Here is a 13,896-nt window from a genome sequence, read left to right as displayed (position 1 = left end):
AATGGTCCTTGTCCATCAGCTGTCTTGCGTGTTTGTGTGTGCGCATGCGCGTGTGTGTGTGTGTGTGTTAGATACTTATGGGGACATGTGACCAGCCAAAGGATAAAGTTCTGCTGCTTCTCATTGGCTGTGGCCCTCCTTCACGGCCCCATAGTGTTCCACTTTGGTCACCACTATATAAATACCCCAGACCTTGTGAGTTCTGTGTCAGGATACAAGGAGTAGAGGGGTGTGTCTGGATTTCAAAAACAGGAATTGGGTCCTTAGTTTGTCTGTGGAAAGCCTGTGAGGTGCAGGCTCTTAACATTTTTATCCCCCGAAAATCATCAGCATTCATACCTGATGGAAATTTATTTTGAGTTGTACTAAATCATCATCTAAGAGTCCCTGTGTTACTGAATACATCAAGTAACCTCATACAGATGTAAATTTTTAAGGTTAATTTGCATAAGGGATACATAAATGCATATGCAGAAGGCTGTAATCCATCTCTTTTTTTTCCATCTTGCTTTACCCTTGTAGCACTCGGAAGGAGTTTAATTGGCTCAATGAAGGCAGTGATTAGTTCAGTCCCAGGCCTGAAGGAAAGCCTGCAGACGCTGCATCCCTGCCGCAGGGTATGGACTGCAGGAGGCGAATCGCGGCTGCCCGTTTAGAACGAGTGTGAGCGCAGGCTGTGCAGTGTAATGTAAGGCACATCGTCTCTGTGCGCTATTATAAATAGCTGTGCCAGATGCCAGCGCCCCGCTCCGGTTTCGGCTCCCCTCCCCTGCTGCCCTTTGAAAAGGCCGCAGCCCGCCCGGCCCGGCGCTCGCCGCGGCTGCTCCGCGTTCTTTCCGTGCGTTTCCTCCCCGGCCGTCTTCGCCCCTCTCTGCACGCACACACACCCCCCGCACTTTCGTAGGCACGGTGTCTGTTGTCCCAATAAAAGCCCAGCCAAGCCTGTGTTTGGATATTCGGATTACACGCAGTACATGTTGTGTAAGCACTGCTGAATAGGGGCACTGAGGTTATTTTTTACACTTATACTGTACTTACGGCTTCATAATAGTATGTAAATGTATCGGTATGTTTTAAATTGTAAAAAAAATCTTTTACAATTATGCAAAAACTAATTACTAAATGGGAGCAAATGCTGGCATGAACTGAAGTGCCATTGAATCAAGATTTTGTCAATCATTTTCGAAATATGGTCATCTTCAGTACATTTGTAGGTAAGCACCAAAGTAAAAGCTTTCCTTGGCATTGATACATACAGGTACAAACAGAGCCTTTCTTCAAAAATGAACTCAAAGTTTCTGGCTTGAGGAAGCTTTGCTGTCTGAAGCTGCATAAAGGGAGCTTGTTTAAGCCTGTTGTCCAGGTGGTTTTGCAGCTCTTTGGTCAAAAGTGTGCGCTAATAGACGTGCTCATGAAAATATGTAACTTATTCTATTTATAAACTACTTACGACCTCAGCTCCAAATTCATTATTGTAAATGGCCCTATTTCCAGCATAATGACACTGGATGGCCTCAACCTTGTCCTGACACTCACTTCAGACAGATCACTTCAAAAATGTGATTGAGACCCATCATCATGTGAACAATCCACCAACAGATTAACACAAGCACACAATATCTGTTTATACTTTGTTTTATTTTAAATATTTCATATGGTAGTTTACAGACAACCTCTTAAAACAAATTAAATAATACACATTTTGAGTGGACTAGGGCAGTACTGAACATCAGGAGTTACTGTAGAAGGGTTTGCTTTTTGCCTCCCAAAACGTATTTATAACTCAAGCCGGGCCATCAGCTATTGGCACTAAAAGATAAAGCAAGGCGTATCAGGAGGGAATTACAGGACCACATCTTTCATTTTCAAGTTGACAGTGTGTGTGAAGCATTACAGGAAATATGCTGAGATAACAATCCATTCGAACTTTGCAGGTGCGCACAGTCACCTCATTCAAATCAAGTCTGTAGCCATTGCAGCAAACAGCGATTAACCCGACGTGGTCTCATGAGTGAACTGCTCAAACCGTTGTGCATTTGCTCTGAGAGCACAATTCTAACAAAAAGGCAAATCTAAAAACCTGTCTTCTTCTTGGGCTCTGTTCAATCATGCACATTGTCCTGAACATCAGCAAACGAAATCAAGTGTTACCTCTTTTTGTGAATTATTTCGTTCCTTTATTTCAGCAATGGCTGAACTCAGTGTTGTGCTGGTGTAGCGTGGTGAGAAGAGTAACACCTGTGTGATTTCACTAGGCGAAAGCATTTTGTGGCTAGGTTGAACAGAGCCCCTTTTCAGGCAAAAGCATTGAAGAGCTGAAGCCGATTCCAACATGTTTATTTTCAGAACAGTGGTAGTGGTCAAGACTATTGCACACATGCACTCCCACACACACACACACACACACACACACAGCACTTGCTGCTGACAGGGTTAATAATTCTCTAATACTTTTTTTGAAAGAATATTTACAAGTTAAAATAAAAGGAAGCACAATGGCATGTATTGTTCCATGACTGCATTATCTGTCAGCTTCTTTGTTCAGTTAAAAATGAAATGAAAGTTTTCCCCTACTTTTGGCCTGGACAAAAAAAGATTGATTGATTGATTGATTTAAAATTGATTTAAAAAAAAATCTGAAGGCTAACCTCAACAGATAATTGGGGATTATTTCCCCCTCTACAGAAAGAGAGAACAACTTCACTTCAGTAGATATCTGTGCACACTGATATGGGAACCAAATGGCCCAGATGGAAGAAAACCCTCCTTCACATTACATTCAAGGTAAAAAGGGCCAATGATGATGAGGTGCACCTGATGGGCAAATGATGAAGAGTGAATAAAAATAAATATCAGCCTTCTAACACAACCACAGCTTTGCATGACATCATTCACCTTGAAAGAAAAACCAGAAACCAAAAAGAGAAAAGCAGGTATTTCATGAGGTGAAGGGAGATGCATGGCAACCATTTTATTTGTAACAGGTTTTCATGGAACTGAAAAATGAGGGCCCTTCTGCTAAATATTATTCAAGGAGCAAACTGAAAGTTAGAGGACACTTTAAATTATGAGTGGTGGTGTTTTACTAACTAAACTATACAGAATTAACTAAAACGCTTAAAAAAAAAAAACATTTAACAATTAACCTATTCTTTCTGGAGTACACCAGCTGAGAGTCTTCATTTTCCTATTAACCCATTTATCTCTTCCTTGATGAACTGGAAATTCAGGCACAGATCTGAAGACTCCTGGCCATCTCTTAACTTCAAAAAGAATAATTTAATAAATTATCAGAAACTATATTTTCCATTTAAATTTGGGGTACCCTTACTCCAGACATTCGCTTGATTATAATGTGGGGAAGCCTATCGTTACAAACCTCAAATGTTTATATGTTTCTAAAAATAAAAGTTTATTTATCTACCAGCACTGAAAAGTAGCGCAGCCAATATTTACATGGAAAAAGGACACTTAGTACTGCAATCACATTACATCCCGTAATTAAGGAAAAGAATGTTGACTGGTTGAAAGGGAACAACTGGGCACTGCTATCGGCCAGCAGGTTTCCGTTTAAATCTGCAAGGCGATTTTGCAACTAACTCTACTGCTGGCAAACTGATGCAGCTTCAAGTTCCCTTCAAGTTGCCGTTTGGATGAGGTGTGGATATGAGCATTGTCTGCAGGGCAGGTCTGAAGCAGGTCACACAATGATAATGGAAAGCTAGTTAATTATCTTTCTAGGCAACCGCTGAAAGCAAAACGAAGAGGTATCCATAATACTGCACTAGAGACTATTACAACAGATAATGGTCATTTGAAAATGATATATCCTGTCATCAGCACTGTGCCCGGTGATCAGACAACAGCATAAGGAAAAGGAGGGCTCAATGGGGTTGTTTTTGACATATCCGATGACTTGTGTACAAGAAAACGTGATACAGCAGAGGTAGGCAACCCTCTTCTTGGAGTGCCAAAATCCGACAGAAGTTTTGAACTTCTAAAAAGTAAGACACTGCGTGCTTTCAGCTAGTGATGAGTGTGTCAGGCTTCACAAACTCCAAAAAGGGTGGGACTATTAAAAGTTATGAAACCTGAACCAATCACTCCATTTTTCTACAGACAACAGAGGCTTTTGGTTGGTTCACAGAAGTCAGTGAAGTTAGTAGCTCCACCCACAGTGGGGCTGATGAAGCTTCACTCACCCATAACTACCTTAGGCACATATTCACCTGCCTTAATTTGGCTAAATAAGTCATCTAATTGCATAACTATGGGGTCAAAAGGAACACAACCTGTACCTGGCACTCGTGGGCCCAAGTTCCTGCCCCCTGCACTATTGTATCAACATTTCCCTCTGTTGACCTTTCGGCAACCCCTGAGTGTAAAAGCTGTCATCTATGATGAGACAGCAGGCTTATTTTTTAGTTCCCCATGCAATGCCCCCTTCTTCCCTCTAGACATCTCTAATTCTAACCTGAAAATATCACACTCACTGCTTTCTCACAACCTGAAGAAAAGCAGCGCAGTCAAGAAACAGCACAAAACAACACTCTTTTTACATGTCGACTTTCTGCATTAAAATCGATTTGTCCAGCTCCATTCACACTGTACCATGTGTTAATTTAATTTCTTTTAAGAGATGAAATTACAGCTGCTTGGTTTCATACATTTCTGAATAATAGAATCGTTAGTTTACTAGGCAGTGCACCCCACTCCATTCTCGCAGATATCAACATTGCTACAGCATTTAACTGTATGTGTGACCTTACACCTTAGGATACATATTATATAACCATTTTTATTGGAAGCTCTTTTTCAGTGCAATTTCACTTCATCTGAAAACATCACCTTTACAAGCTGTCACAATTATTGGTAACATTTTCTATGAAGGGTCCTATTTTAGAATTACACAAAGCCTTCATAAATGCTATATTAACATTCATAAACACCACCCTTCTCACAGGTGACATTATCATGACATACTAAATTAGAATGCCATAGTATCACAGCACAACCTTTGGCAGAGCATGTCAGGTTTCATGACTCTTAATATAGTGCTTATGAAAATTGTTACATGCTGCTTATGAAGGCTTTATGTAGTTCTGGGGGAGGGGGAGGAATTATCTTGGTTTCCCATTTATTTTAGTTTGTACAGTACGGTTTCTGCTAATAATGCTTCATAGTGTCCATGTTGAGAAGGACATCTTCATTTCTAACCAAAAGCCATTGATCAAATTGTTGGCAGGCCCCAGATGATGTGACTCACTGGGACCGATTGGGAGCCTGACACTGATCAAGTCTTCATTTAGCACACTGAAATGAGATGCCATGTTGAATTGGCATCCTGATACCACTCGTCAGCCCTAAAGTAAACCTACTAGTTTTCACGCAACGGTAAGCATTCCCTTGGGTCCTCTCCAACAGTATATCCAACTAGAATCCTAGCCATTACACTAAAGGCAGCAGGGAGGAATCACTTATGTGTGCACATAAGAACGTGTAACCCTTGGACAACTAAGCAGCAATGATCAAAAAGCCTGTTTTACAGTTATTTGATCATTTCTTTGAGCAGGATATCTGCTTAGATATGCCTTTTTGATGAAATCAAGGCAATTTTCCCCCACAGGCCCTGACCAGTGAGAAACTGATCTAGGAGAAAATTACACATTTGGCCATCACTTTTGACCAACTGTTTGATTTGCTCTGGAATCAGGGCTCTATGAGAGACTGTGAAAATACCAACCAAGAGCATCAGCATGAGTGCTAAATTGGTCCAGGTTTCATCTGTTCAGATATTGAACAATTTCACTGTAGTGTGCTTGTGTTCCATTACGTTTGTGCAATTCTCCTGTGCAGGTTGCGGGTGTGCGGACTGGCTGTTGAGCTGCCTGACGACGATAGCCCAAAGGAAACGCGTCACAAGTCGTCAACGATAAAAACTCAGCCAACCCACTCTTCAACACCATTAAACCCAGAATCCTTCGAAGCTACTGGGTCTGCAGAAGCAAAAGAAGCCACTGGCCAAGCAGGAAGGAAGCACGACTAAGGGGTCTGTAATGGCCGAGATGGATCTGAGCTTAAATTCGGGAAACCCGAGTAACAGCAGCACGTCACACTCAGTCCTGCTCTTAGCGGCCCGTGCGTGACTCATCAGCAAGCCTCAGCAGTGAGATAAAGTGAGTAGGATTTGTGGGAGTCCTGTCCCCCCTCCCTCCTCCATGAGCTCAGTGCAATGTTAAACAAATCCAGATACGACTGCAGATGTCACACGACTCACTTTCCCTTTCTCTTGAACACCACCTGCCATGTTCAGCCACACATGAATGGAGTTTGAAAGGGACGTAAAGACTACATCAGAGCCTCCCGTGGAATTTTCTGTTGGCAAGTTAGTGGAATGTCCATATGGAGTCTATGCCCGCAACAGAACAGAAAGAACATGGAATTTGCCATTTGCCACGATCAGGGGAAAAAAAAAAACAGATTTTTTTCAAAACTAGTTCAGAATGCCTCTCTCAGAATGCATCTAAGCCAATAAGCAACTGCCTGACTTCCACTTTATCTCAATCATAGAGCTGCCTACCCAACATATGAATCAGTCAATGACACAAAAGTAACTGAACAATCTGCATGAATCCACTTGGTTCTCAGGAATAACTCATTATTACTGGCTGACATCAGAGAAGGTCCAGTGAAGGCCACTTTAATGTCTGGTACTCCCTACTAACCAATGAATTTATACCAATTCAGAACAGGTAGTGCGAATACGCAAAGCAGCCCCATCGAACAGCATTTTATTCGGATGTGCTAATCAGTTTTGGTAATGAATAACAAAGAGGACCATGAATATTCCTGGTGGTACAGAGCCACACAGAAAATCTGTGTCTATACATAAATCTTTCATATACAAAACAGGGAACATTCAGTCAGGAAATACACACTATGGGCTATCACTCCTGGCCATGTGTGGGTTCATGAAATGGTCTGTTCTTCCTAATGACACACATGGCCAGCACACGCATAAAAGCCTTTGTCAATGCAGTCTTGAACAAACAGAGATGAATTGCATTTGAATATGAAAATAAAAATAGCAGTTTTTGTTGAAGACATTTATTGGGTCCCTATTTTGTCATTCCAGGGGAAATTCCAGAACTAAAAGCAATGACTGAGAATTAAAAATAAGCATTCTTAATGATAACTGTGCCCATCAGGGAGAAAAATGTTGACAAGAAAGCCTGCCAAATAATACTCTCTCCTCAATAATAGGATTCATGAGGTCACAATGTCTACTGCGGCAGAAACAACTACTGCAACACATGATTGGACACCACCAGCGCTGGAGAAAAACTGTAACAGCAGTCCACACGAACCAAGTCTTTCAGAGCGGCTCTCAGTGCCATAACCTTCACTGATCACGGGTTTCAGTTCAAACACTCAAATGCATTTTAGGTACAAGCGTCTATGACCTCAGGAGACTTCTCGCCTGCATTTGGATTTCCTCATATTGTTTAACAGACTTATTGCACCGCTGTTGTGAATTAACATACAATTCAATTGTTCCATGTGATGAATTTCCACTCTCATGAGAGTAGATTTTATAATCGTTGATGGCAAGATCCCGATTCTACTGGCAAGACTGCAAGTGGCAATGCATGGGCCAGGAACCCAGTGATGAGGTAGATGGCAGCTGTTGTTCAAAAGAAAGTTGCACTGAAAAAGGGCCCCGACATCACTCCAGGAAGGGCGAGGGCCCAGCTGATTGGTCCATGGGTTCAGGAAGCAACATGCAGTAGTTGGGAGCGGGGTGTAGAAAGTAAACCGAAAGGAGAGACTCTTTGGCTTTGAGTGTCCCAGGAGTAACAGATGAACTGGACCGTACCGTGAGAGGATGATAGGAAAAAGGGGTGGGCACATGCACACATACACACACGCACGCGCACCATACACACACAGACACACGCGCGCTCACGTCTGGTGCACCTCGTGGAACATGAGTTCCCGGGGGATGCGGGTCTCTGGGCCGTACAATTTGCCGGCGCGACGCTCGAAGGCGGCCACCATCTGCTTGACCACCTCATCGAAGAACACTGTGGCCAGCTGGGAGTGCAGCAGGGAGCGAAACTCAAAGGAGATCTGGAGAGAGAGAGAGAGAGAGAGAGATTGTGACAGAGACACACAAAAAAAGAGAGACACAGCCAGGCAAGCAAACAGACAGACAGGCAGGCAGAGACAGAGAGAATGAGGGAGGGAGGAAGAGAGAGAAAAGTTAGATATATATAGACAGAAAGGAGGGCATAGAAAAAGAGACAGACAGGTAGGCACATAAAGACAGAGAAGGGGACAAACAGGCAGGAAGAGACAGGAGAGAAAGGGGGATGCAGAGAGAAAAGAGGGAGATATAGACAGACAAGAAAAGACAGAAAAACAGAAAAAGTGAGACAGACAGGTAGATTCACAGAGAGATACAGAAAGAGACAGAGACAAAGACGGTTTGGTTAGCTGAATCAGAGGAGTCTTCTCCACATGCAGTGGCAGTATTTAGGGTGCAGTGGGTGAAAGGGCAACTCACAGAGAAGTCGACAGTGCAGGTGCGGGGATAGCCAGGGAGGCCCGGACTGAAGCGCCATATCGTCTCCAGGTGGTTGAAGAGTTTGCCGTCTGTACACACAGCCTAGAACGCAAAGGAGGACCTCATCTCATCATTTTCCGCGCAATGCCACTGGCTCTTATACTAATACCCAAACACAGTGAAACCCAGGCCAGTTACCTTGACAAGGTGAGGGCGCACATTGGTGATCATGGATGTGTACCGTTCCACAACTGGGGGAAAGCCCACTTCCAGCTGGGCTTTGGAGTGACTGGTCCTCTTCATGATGGTCTGAGACTTCTTGCACCACGGCACAAAGAGTTTGTAGTCATCAACGTTGGACACTACATCGTACATCTCCTGCATGGAGTACCTGATCACAAACAGGGAAACATGATGCTCTAAGCAAATTAAGGCAACTCTGTTCTGTAGTGTATATTAGTTTTTTTTTGGTTCACCCCAATCTAATTTACCAAAATTTAAACCCGGGGCTGTGTTTTGTAAGTATAATGCGACACAGTATTTTTGAACCTTCTTCCTGCTGGAGGCACCACTCTCTTGCAGCATTTTGCTGTGTTCTGAAACAACCTGTTTCTTTTGTTCTGAAACAACCTTTCTGTACACAGTGATGCACTCAACACACCAATCCACTTAGTACCCTTTTACTTACAATGGAACTATCAAACACTCCCCACACTGCCTCAGTGGACTTCAACTCTCATCAGCACTTCTGCCAAACAAATCGTCTATTCAGCTTATTCAGTTAGCTCCATCCTTTACATGAATGCCAATGTACTAAGCAGATCTGAGGATGTATTTCCAGAGAGCACCTATGCAGCTAAGGACCTCCTCTTACCCCATGATTCTACGCTCCGAGTACTCCTTCCTCTTGTTCGTCAGGCTAATGAAGGTTCTGCTGTGCGGAATGGGTGTCAGCTCGTAGTCTAGGTAGCAAAGCATTCTGGGAGTTCTGGTCATTAGAATGCCACATGATGAAAGGTGTCTGTGGGTAAAAGCAGAAAAAACATCTACCCAAACTTAAAAACAACAGCTTACTGCACCTGAGACCAATGTTTCAGATAAAGTATGGTGACGTCATGTCAGGAGGACACATTCTGGCTAGAGGAAGCAAAGCAGAGATTAGCAGTGTCCAGTCCGAGAATATCACGATGTCATAAGTCACTATACAAATTTATAAGGGCTTTGAGGTTTGTTGCCATGGTTGCAGTGAGCCATGACATCAGATCTGTGCGATTTTGAGATGCACACTTTGTCACCGGTACAGTACGAATGAGTTCTGTGAAACCGAGGAGGCTCGACTCCTGGCACACGTCCGACCTTCGGATCTGCAGTGGCTCTGAATGTAAACACGAGAACCAGCCTCTGCCTTTTGTAACATGATAACCAGGAGGCCCGTTACGTCACGCAGCCAGTTTGCAGAGGCCTCATTTTTCCAAGGAGTGCGCTGCAGCTCCGCTCCGTTTCGCAATCACAGCCCCCAAGGGGTCACCCCGAATACCAAGAATGGGCCCGCCGTGCTTTCCATCCCAGGAGCAGATAATTACGTGCAGACGCCTCATTACGGAGGAGCAGGCAACAAGACAAATAAGAGCAACATTCTCAAAGCAAAGTTTTGCGTTGAAACGCAGACACTCACCGAAAGACTATTTGCTATGTTAGTCCTGAGGAAATGACATACTAAAAGCTGTCAAAGTCATTCGGATGTTTTCAATGAGCCTGCGGCTGCCGACTTGTTCCCGAGAGCCAGAGATGGAAAAAAATGGACTGATACATAATCTGGATCTTATCTGCCTTTTAAATGCCCTGCAGAGATTGTACAATGGAGGTTCCTTCTGTCTGTGGGTGAGCCGGTCAGACTCAATGAACAGTGTAAACGCTGCACCGCTCCCCTTCGACCTTTCAGTGCATGAAAAAACGCATTAAAGAAATACAAAAGGGTGTCCTGCAGACACTATGTGTAAGATAAATTAATGTAATCCCGGACAAAATATACAAGTTTATTGCTTAAGGAAATCTCAAAAGGGGATAGCCGGTGAAAAAACGTAAATCTTATGGCCTGCTTGACTTCTCATGTCATCAAGAGGAGCTTTCTTGTCACCTGATCGTTTTCAACCGAGTAACCGTGTCTCACCCCCGGCCTTCAACCCTCTACCACATTTAACGCAGAAAGAGGGTCATCTATAAAAAGCTGGTCTCTGCCCTGCTCTGCTCCCCCCACCCCCCACCCCCCCAAAAAGGTCCCCATCCTTTGAGAGCAGCAGAGACAGTTTCAGGTCACTGCATAGGTGACAAAACTAAACAGTCTGGCCTGTGTCAGATTGGGTGCCACACAATCAGAATCAGAAACTACGAGTCACTTTTATTTGTTAAAAAAGGACTTCTCCATTTCACTCTGTTTGTGAGAAACATGCTCTGTGGTAGCTGTACATTAGCCAGCAGTACATGACCTCGTCATCTCTCTTTTTTATTTTTTTTTGTGCATTGTGAAAGCTACACTGACGTAAACATAGCCCTAGGCTGCCACAAGCATCTACAAGTGTTAACTCTACCTGAGCGCTTAATGCACTGAATAAACTAATCATTATCTAGAATAAACCTATTTAACTTCTCTGGCCAAGCAATCAGAATAACTTGTTTAAAACGGCCTTCAAAATGTACAGCCCTACAGGACCAGGACAGAGTATCAGGTAGTGGACTCCCCTTTTCGCAAACTGAGATTCCACACAGGAGCCAGCTGGTACGTCCAGCATGCGTCACAGGCCACCTATGTGTGTCACAAGATTCACGTATGTCACGGGACGCTGAATATGCCTCTGGGGGCACCTACGTATGTCAGAGGTCACATGCATGAGTGACACAAGGCATGTACAATGTTTGTGCTTTTACCTTTGCGAATGTAAGGACCTGAAATGTTATTGTTGCCTCACAAAACCAGGCATTAGTTAAACTCAAATCACTTACACTCTCAATGCTTCTGTACAACCCCACTAATGAACAGGTCCATTAAGACAGTGTGACAAAGAAAACCTTACAGACTGCCAGAATTTTTATTCCATTCAAGTCTGCCGTTTTGTTGCAGGGATAACCATGCATCATTGCAAATCGAAAACGTATAATGAGCAATAGCCTTGAGTTCAGTTTGGTGTTTTAAGGGTTTCTAGCCTTGTTTTGACCTTTACACATATATCCAGGACACTGGACCATCACAAACAAAGCCGTCTGTCTTTCGGAGAGGGGAAAGACATCTTTTGCACAGAATTAGCGTCACATCATTTATAATTAAAGGAAAAGTATGTCATTCGTAGCAAAGTGGCAGCGGCGGCCGGAGTCTCCCCGCCGAGGGATTTTCTCTCACCTGATTGGCTGTCTCAGTCGGGCTCTGGACCCTGCAGTGTTACAGGACCTGCTCGAACCCACGGTGGCAATCTCCAGGAGCTCACTGAACGTTCGCACGCCCATGGGCAATCGCCGGACGCCCGTCGAAACGGCCATCTTTCAGTTTATCGTTTAGTTATCGAGGGGTTCTGTACCACCCAAAAGACCAGAGTACAGTGGGCAGCTAACCGTGCCCACAGAGAACGAAAGCACTAACACGGTAACAAACCGCGACCCAGCACAAATCCAACTCTTTATGTCCCGCTAAGTTCCCTTCTTCCTGGTACTGACAGCACTCAGATGTCAGCGGCAATACTGCTTTTTCTAATGTAGTTTACACACAAAATATGATGGACGTTAAAGACACCATTAGATCAATAAACCAGAACAGCATTTAAAACAGACCATAAAAGGCCGCATTGCTCTACAGCCCAGGATCTAGCTAAAGTCGCACAACTTTTTCCAAACCGTCGTGATCCTCTTCCTAGCGTTTGGGAGTCATTTCTTGATACGTGCTCATTGCTGTCCTAATGTCCCCCCTAGTCCTAAATGCCCGTACAACGAATTCCCGACCTTCCGTTCAATCAGATACCGGTTCGGTAACATACGCCTCTTCTTCCTCGGTCAGTTTCAATTGCAGGTTTTATGGTAGCCCTGGTGTATTGCTGCCACCAACTGTACAGGAGGCCAATCTATTGTAATGTTGGTTATTAGACACGGATCATAACCTTAAACCCATTCCCGTAAAAACATCAAGAATCGCTCTAACTTGCAATTTTGCTCCCTGATCCCTGTTTATTCAGGGAGCAAACAGACGGCATTTGATGCCTCTGTCGTGGCATGCAACGTCACGTCGCTGTAAGGGCACCTCCTCCTACAATATGGGAGCAAAGATAGTGAGAACGCAAGATATTCAGCCCCTTGTTTTTTTAGAAGAAAATGTTGAAAGTCATTATTACATAGCACAATTCCGTACAATCACGTATCCAATAGGCGGAGCCGCACATAACATGGGAAAATGTTGCGTTCTGGCCCTTCCAGTTTGCCATTTCTTAAGTTACACAATTACTGTATGAATGGGTGCAGCACATCTGTCTTGCGTGAAAACTTCAACAAACATTCCCCAGTGCATTTAGGGTGCACCGCCAGCCCTTCGCAGGCTGAAATCTTCATGTAGCACATGCTGATTAGCAAGGGGACTGTCCTTAGTACTGTGTCACATCTCTGTCTCAGATCGAGGAAGCCGGGACGGCTGTCATGATGCTGTTCTGTACTGCTCGAAGAGTACATTTTTGTCATTTAGCAGATATTCTTATGCAGAGCAACTTACATAGATTACAACCTTATCCATTTATACAGCCCACTATTTACTAATTCTGGAACACAAGATGATTTACATTACATTACTGGCATTTAGTAAACGCTCTTATCCAGAGTGACTTACCTAGGTTACAATTTTTACATTATGTGTTTATACAGCTGGATATTTACTGAGACAATTGCGGGTTACGTACCTTTCTCAAGGGCACAACAACAGTGCTCCAGTGGGTTTTCAAACCAGCAACCTTTCAGATATGAGCCCGGCACCCTACCACTACTACTGGCAATAGACACCCTTCTTTAATGATTGTACTCATGGTATGAGTGTTGAATGTCAGATGGTACCAGAATGGGCACAAAAACTCTTATTTTGATCAATAGGAGTTCAGGTCTTGCATATACTCTTTGCTCCACCTCATACATTGAATGTAAAGTAGGTGATTGGTTTTAATCTTCATTATGCTTTTTGCACAGTCCGGTGAATTGAAGCCTTTAAACATAATTACAGACTTTGAAACTAGCACTGTATGCACGCCATTGCTTAGAGCTCCTCAGAAGCTGGGAAATCTCCTATAACATCTAAACATTATATACAG

At 43.6% G+C, this 13,896-nt stretch overlaps 1 protein-coding gene across 1 annotated transcript; it reads right to left on the bottom strand.

Moving 5' to 3' along the window:
* Positions 1–6,914: 6,914 nt before the first annotated feature.
* On the bottom strand, positions 6,915–12,786 carry si:dkey-190g6.2 (coenzyme Q-binding protein COQ10 homolog A, mitochondrial). The gene is made up of 5 exons (XM_036533461.1): positions 11,961–12,786; positions 9,441–9,587; positions 8,765–8,957; positions 8,567–8,668; positions 6,915–8,130 (listed from the first exon to the last, which is right to left on the bottom strand). Exons 1-5 carry the CDS (start codon positions 12,095–12,097, stop codon positions 7,963–7,965), a joined length of 747 nt encoding a protein of 248 aa, XP_036389354.1. The 5' UTR covers positions 12,098–12,786; the 3' UTR covers positions 6,915–7,962.
* Positions 12,787–13,896: the final 1,110 nt, after the last annotated feature.

This window comes from Megalops cyprinoides, chromosome 7, assembly GCF_013368585.1.
Source record: "Megalops cyprinoides isolate fMegCyp1 chromosome 7, fMegCyp1.pri, whole genome shotgun sequence".
Taxonomy (NCBI): domain Eukaryota; kingdom Metazoa; phylum Chordata; class Actinopteri; order Elopiformes; family Megalopidae; genus Megalops; species Megalops cyprinoides.
The sequence above is the reverse complement of the archived record's forward strand: the minus strand, read 5'-3'. Positions and strand labels throughout refer to the sequence as shown.